Genomic DNA, 7,634 nt, shown 5'->3' with positions numbered 1-7,634 from the left:
GGCAATTAAGGCTTCAAAATGTAAATGGTGTCGTTTTCTCAGGTTTGGCCTATAAAGCAAATACTCGCTTTATTCGTTGTTTTTTTTCTTTGTTTTTTGCATCTGCATTTTATAGAGCCAATTGGATAAATTATGCAGCTATATTGTGTGGGTGTGTTGGTATGGATGTCAGGTTTGTATGTGTGTAATAAAAACAATTCTGTGTGTGTACGTGCATATAATAGCCTATTTGAGAGTTAAAAACTCTCTGTACTGCAATGCAAATCACAAATCCAACCATGTATCAGGCGAGCTTTGTTGGCATCTAATGAGGAAAAAGGCTTTGTGTTTTTTGAAAATTTTCTTTTTGTTAGGCAACATGGTGTGCCCTTGACCTTCAGGGCCATATTTAATTATTCCACACACCTGTTTTACCTGGATGTCTATCATTATGACAAACAGATGTTTTATAGCAACCTTGATCAACCTGTACATCTTGATTATATTGTTTACCCTTTAACTGAGATGTTAAGTTATTCGTATAAGACAAACCATAAGAGTAATTCATCATGGATTTCTTAATTAAACTCAGATCTGAGGTTAACAGTACAGCTTAAGATAGTAAATTATCTAATACAAACTGTAGCATATTTAGCAAGTTGTTAGAATTGTAGAAAACCTGACCGTCTCGTCAAATAATGGTAACCTTTTCTTCAAGTTCATGTTATTTTACTCAAAAATGCTGCTCTAAAAACCTATAAACAGTAAATTTGTAAGTGTTAATTCTTTTGGAGATAAATTTAACTCAGTGTTTATTCTCTTCTTTTATGACTATAAACAACAGTTCTGTGCTGGAATAAATACAACAGAAAAATGCTGTTACCTATTTATTGGTCCATGTTTAGAATGTTATGAAGACAATATATTGTAGCCAAAAGGAACATCTTGTGTAGTAAACACAACTGGAGAAAATGATTGCCATATGGAAAACTGGAAACCCATTAATAGATACATTATCCCCGATGTATAGACCGTGGACAAACATTAAGAATAGTCAAGAATACACAAGCTCTGCTTGTTTGCACTGCATGCACAGGTGTGTCTCCCACATATGTGTCTGTTTGGTTACAACTTCTTATCCGTACATTTTAAGCATCTAAGTCAATATGTTTAGGGAATATTTACATTGTAAACTATCTGTGTGTGGGCAGTTTACAACAAATACTGAAAGTACACTGGGTGTTTCCCATAGGATTGCACTAGTAATTAACTTAAAGGTCCACATAATAATGCTGTACAGGTCTTTGCTTGTCAAAATGAGGACACAGTCTTCCCTTCCCCCTGAGAAATTATAAACCTGCACTTTTCTCTCAGTACAGCCTGAGCCTCAGGCGCCCTTTACCAATCACAGTGTATGCACAAAAAATTAACAAATAAAATACTTCAAACTCACGCTCACACAACACAGTAGAAATAGTCAATTTAAGTGCTCATTATATCACAGCATTCTGCCTGGGAAAAAATTTTTTTATTAAAAAATATATTATTTAATAATACACTGTAAAAGGGAAAAGATACTTAAAGGGATAGTTCACCCAAAAATGAAAATTCTGTCAGTAATTACTCCCCGTAAGACCTTCGTTCATCTTCGGGACACGAATTAAGATATTTTTGATTAAATCTGAGAGCTGGATCACTCCTCCATAGGCTTCTAAGAGATTGAAACTTGTTCCCCGAAAAATTATTAAAGACATCGTTAAAATAGTCCAAGTGACTACAGTGGCTCAATCTCAAACGCAAAAACAAACAAAAATAACGACTTTATTTCAACTTTTCATTTCTTTCTGGGCCTCGAATCAGTTCACGTAGTGTGATAGCGTAGAGCTACGTCACACGTAGGCTCACTATTGGCCGACGCTGGTCATGTGTGTGATGCGTGTGACGTACAACACAGGTGCGCTGCGCTGTTACACTAGTGAACTCACTCGAGGAAATGAATAGTTGAAATAAAGTTGTTATTTTTGTTTTTTTTGCGCACAAAAAGTATTCTCGTCGCTTGATAAACTTAAGATTGAGTCACTGTAGTCACTTGGACTATTTTAACGATGTCTTTAATAACTTTTTGGGGAACAAGTTTCAATCCCTTAGAAGCCTATGGAGGAGTGATCCAGCTCTCAGATTTAATCAAAAATATCTTAATTCGTGTTCCGAAGATGAACGAAGGTCTTACGGGGTTGAACAACATGAGGGAGAGTAATTACTGACAGAATTTACATTTTTGGATGAACTATCCCTTTAAGGCACCATTTTAGCACCCTTTCAAAATGAACTAAAGATAAATAAGCATAAATTCCTGCAAGAACTCTAAAGACTGCTAACAGTTCTCCCAGTAACTTCTACCAACAGGGTAATGGTTTTGATAATATTCACTATATATTCCCAGACGCAGACTATATATAGGCTAAGGCTACACCTACAGATATATTTCACAGACAAGGTTTAAGCAGTCCAAACAAAAATACATGTTTGAGCTGTTTTAACTGAAAGCAACTTGCACTGACATATCTTAAACCATGTCAGTGCCATTGTTTTGTCTCAAGATGCACACCAGTAATGTTTTTTTTCTTCTAAGTCATGTTTATAAAAGCTTCTTAATTGAATTAAGGCCTAATGCTTTGTTTGAGCTAGCTTTAGCTCAAACAATAGAGCGTTGGTGCTTGTAACACCAAGGTCATGGGTTCGTTTCCCAGGGAAAGGAAGAATGTAAAAATGTGTACCTTAGAATGCAATGTAAATCGCTTTGGATAAAAGCGTCTGATAAATGTAAATGTAATCCTGGCTTAATCTAAGCCCTGTCTGTGAAATTAGGCCTATTATATTAATAATAATTATTAATTTAATTAGTTTGACTATATCTAAGATCTTTTTGTATATTTATTTATTAATATTTATTCTTAAACAATAATAAAATGTAATGTATCTGTTACATTGTTGTAATAAATATTAAGTAGAACTGTACGATGGGCGGTGAGTGACAGTCGGGCGGTCCAATAGAGCAGACGTATTTCTAGTGGGCGTGTCTAATAGTGCTCGGCGTGTATGTGTGTGTGTGTGTATCTCTGTTAGTGTAGCTGTAGTATTTACAGCCCTGTCCTTTCCACGAGAATGCAGTTATTGTCATTTGCATTATTTTCCCAAAGGTTGCTTTACTGCAACAACTCCGTTTATGTAATCCTGCTGTGATAGTCTCTGCTGTAGTATTTTGCATTAGTGTCGCGCACCGAACAGAGGAAAGAGTGTGCGCTCCGTTCACGCGAGTAAGTCCGTCTGCCGTCTACGATGGAGGGCTCGTCGGAGGAAGGTGACCTGTTTACCGTCAAACACGAACTCAGAAACGGTAAATGAACGCCGGGCAGTCCGTCCTACACTTGTTTTTAAGAAACAGCGCTTATATATCTTGGACTGGTAGTGTTTTCGTTATATAATGGAAGAGACAGCTTTAATGTTAGCTGGTCGGCTAGTGTAAATGCATTAAGTGCTATTAGCAGCCTATATTATATATTGATATTTGTATCATCACAAATGTGGTGCTTTGAGGTTGGAGGATGTTCTACATGTGCAATATTTCACATTCATAACAGCTGAAGTGCACTTGCATTTCCAGTGCGTGTCGTATTTGAAGATGAGAAACATTAGTAAGAAATTTGATTGACATTAGAAGGGAAGTATTGTATTGTTTGGAATGAATTGCATTTATTATGTGTCAGCGCTTTAATTAGTGTCAGTCATGACATGGATTTGAGTCCAAAGCAACCCAATTACTGGAGCTAATTTAATCTCTAGGGCCCTGATGATGTCTTTGTATAGTTAATGAAGTGACCAGGTGTGTGTCCTCACTTGTCTGTTAGTAAACTTGGTACAAATGCTTTGTAGGCACATAATATCAGTATGGTATGGTACAGTACGCTGTTGTCTCGTTACTGTTTACAGGCACTGTAATATCAATCCATCTTACAATTTTTTTGACTGCATTCATTAACCTAAACAATTCAACCCAAGTTATTGTAAGAAAAAATGAGCAACCAAATATTTGTTTAACTGTATTTTAACATGTTCCAATATTTTTTTTAAGCATCTTCGAAAACAAAAAGTTATACTTTTTAATAACTGTATGTATAGACTGCCTGGCCAAAAACATAAAATAAATTAAAACAAAATTCGCTGTTTGAATTTAAATAGGCAAATGCTTTAGAGACTGTGACTGGTTCATTATTGCAGTGATTATTATGTTTCTAGCATTTTATATGTTTGGCAACAGTTTGGTTTCACTTTATTTTGATGGTCCGTTTAACACATTCTGTTTTCTATAAGTAACATCACACCTTCATGTCTACTAACTCTCATTAGAGTGTTAGTAGAGTATTAGTAGTAGACTGGTTAGTAGGTTAGGGTTAGAATAAGTTGACGAGGTTGCAAAGTTACTTAAAGTCAGTATAGTGTCTGTTGGAGGACCATCACAATAAAGACTTAGCAGATATGAAGCAGATAGTCCACTAATACTCTAATGAGAGTTAGTTGACATGTAAGTTACTTATAGTTAGTAGAATGTTCAAAAGGGACCATCAAAATAAAGTGTTACCAACAGTTCTTCTTACCCTAATTGATGGAGTGTGTAGCCTTTCATAGGAAGACACATCATGGCCATATTCCAGGATGACAATGTCAAGATTCATCAGGCTCAAATTGTGAAAGAATTGTTGTTAGGTTATTTAACTAATTAATTTAAATGGCAAAAAAACTAAGATTTATCTTCGGTCCACATTTTCAGCATAAGCCTGTTATCGCAGTTTCAAAAAATACAACATGTCTTAAAGTTGACCCCAATGTTTTTATTTTTTTGTCTTTTACTGCAGTATGACAAAAGTTTAGTTAATCCTTGGCGATCAGTTTTTCTGAAGGTTAACAACTTCCTTTCACTGACCATTTTTTAAAGAGTTTCAGGCCCAATTTTGCATCCTATCCTTAGAAATCGTTTTTCTAAATCATTTACTGTGCAAACCCTAACACTGAAGATCTCCTGTCTAAAGGTCTGTTTTGACTTCTGTATTATATCATAAAAATGGGTTTTTCAACTACTGATGTATCAGGCTGACCGAAAGATCAGTCAGTGTTTTCAGATTGTTGTTGGTCCGTAACTGTGCAGATTTACAGTAATTTTAATGCACTAATCAAGATCCAGATCTTAGATTTTACAGTGCAATACTGTATCAGCACTGTATAATGCAGATGATCAGTTTATAGGCACTTAATTGTTTCTGATTCATTATGGTTAACAAACTGTAAAAGAAGAGCTAAAGACAAGAAGTCAGTCAGTCATCAATTCTCAATTCTCTCCATTAAAGCCTTCGGATCCTGAGTGGAGAAAGTCAGGGTCTGGAAGCTTATTAATAAACATTGTGGTTCCCATGAGCCTCTAGGATGGGGGCTACACACACTTTAAACATGCTGCTTGATATCAAGTCAGAGGATGTGGTATTGGTATATGTTTTTTTAAAATCTTTTTATCTTAAATTAGATCGCATTTGTGCGTGAGATGCAGTGCTGTGAGGATAACAGCAGGAATACGTTCACCTCGCTGAGCAATCTACTGCATAAAACAAGCGAGTTCACTTCAGCCCCAGCTAACGTGTAAACATATCCCACGCACATGCTCACGTTCTTCCATGCTCATTCATGAAGGGGGTTTTGTTTCCTCTGAATCATCAAGCTCTTCTTTATTTATGAGCAGGTCTAAGAATCAGTGCCTGCAAAACTCAGATTTCTGCAGAATTCAAGTGCGTTAATTTATAGTTCTGGCTCTTGTTTATTTACATTACCATTGGTGTCGGTCTCTTATGCTCAGTAAAGCTGAATTTATTTGATTAAAATACAGTGATATTGTGAAATATTATTACAGTTTAAAGTAAATGTGTTCAATTTTAATATATTTAAAAATGTGATTTATTCCTGTGATGCAAAGCTGAATTTTCAGCATCTTCAGTGTCACATGATCCTTCAGAAATCATTCTAATATTCTGATTTGCTGCTTAAGAAACATTTCTTCTTCTTCTTATTATTATTATCAATGTTGATAATCGTTGTGCTGCTAAATTGTTTTTTTTTGGAAACTGTGATGGATGTTCCAGGATTTCTTGATGAATGGAAAGTTGAAAAAAATCTTTACCGTTTGATACATTTAATGGACCCTTGCAGAATAAAAAAAAAAAAAAACGGTAACACTTTATTTTACAGTGTCCTTGTTGCTCGTGTTACATAACTTTAAATTATGCATAATTACATGCAACTTACCCTAAACCGAACCCTAATGCTAACCCCAACCCTATAGTAAGTACATGAAGTTAATTATTATTACTCAGTAAAGGGATACTCCACTTTTTTTGGAAATAGGCTAATTTTACAACTCCCCCGGAGTTAAACTGTTGAGTTTTTGAATATGGCTAGAAATAGGCCTGTCACGATAACACATTTTGCTGGACGATAAATTGTCCGAGAAATTATTGCGATAAACAACAATATTGATAATAAACGATAATATTGTCGTTCTGAGACCATTTTCATCTAAAATAATGATAATGGCATAATAATGCAGGAACACCTTTTCAAAGATCAATAAACTTTTATTTCTAAAGACTATTTAAATGATCAAAACAACCAAAAACAATAAAAGAAATGGACTCTGTCTCTGTTAACAAAAAATGCACTTACCAAGTGTGACTTCCGTTCACACAGAATCATATGCATCATGTAGCCTACTGTGTGAGCATGCGTCTCATGAGTATGTGCACTAGTTTGTGTGTGTGTGTCTGTGTGTGTGTGCTCGCGTCTCATATGAGTATGTGCGCGGACAGTTTGTGTGTGTGTGCTCCGTCTCATTGAGTTTGTGCGCGAGTTTGTGTGTGTGTGTGCCCTCGCGTCTCATATGAGTGTGCGCGAGTTTGTGTGTGTGCGCGCGTCTCATATGTGCGTGGAGAGTTTGTGTGTGCGCGCATCTCGTTCTCGTGTGTGTAGAGTTTGCGTGTATGTGAGTGAGCGACTTTGGGCGTGTCGTTGTGCATTTCATATGTATTTGTTTGAGCATTCAGCAGTATACATGTATGTTTGTGTATGCAAGCATGCGTGAATGAAGTTTGATTTAAGCCCTAGACGGCGGTATGGCGCCTCGTATGAGGGCGAAAGAGAGAGGGACGCGCTACGGCGCTCTGCAATCAAATACGATTGTAAATAGGCTCAGTAAAAACCCCCAATAATAATTTAAAAAAAAACATTCGAAAATCAATCTGTGGCGGTCAGCTTTGATATTGTCATCCAGTCTCTTTGGTAGAGAGAGAGAGAGAGAGAGAGAGAGAGAGAGACGAGGAAAACAAAACAAGCATGCAAATGAAAATTATTGCGGCCGGAAAAATTATCGAGCTCATTTTTTTTTTATCGTGCGATTAATTGATTTATTGATTATCGCGACAGGCCTAGCTAGAAACTATACTCTCATTCCTGCGTAATAATCAAGAAACTTTACTGCCGTACCATGAGTGCAAAAGGCGCAATGATATGATTCAGCGCCTGAAAATAGGCTACCTTCCGTCAACTGCGCTGTGTCA

General features: G+C 36.3%; 1 protein-coding gene across 1 annotated transcript in view; it reads left to right on the top strand.

Moving 5' to 3' along the window:
- The first annotated feature begins 3,052 nt into the window (after positions 1-3,052).
- The window catches only part of rps6ka5 (ribosomal protein S6 kinase, polypeptide 5), a 47,112-nt gene continuing 42,530 nt past the window's right edge, over positions 3,053-7,634 (top strand). Inside the window, exon 1 of the mRNA XM_077240122.1 lies at positions 3,053-3,376. Coding sequence (XP_077096237.1) covers positions 3,319-3,376 — 58 coding nt within the window. The 5' untranslated portion in view covers positions 3,053-3,318. The remainder of the gene's footprint in view (positions 3,377-7,634) is intronic.

This window comes from Siphateles boraxobius, unplaced genomic scaffold, assembly GCF_051911475.1.
Source record: "Siphateles boraxobius isolate OS27281-9 unplaced genomic scaffold, OSU_SipBor_1 22, whole genome shotgun sequence".
Taxonomy (NCBI): Eukaryota; Metazoa; Chordata; class Actinopteri; order Cypriniformes; family Leuciscidae; genus Siphateles; species Siphateles boraxobius.
Note: the sequence above shows the minus strand (reverse complement) of the source record. Positions and strands in the feature narration are given on the sequence as shown.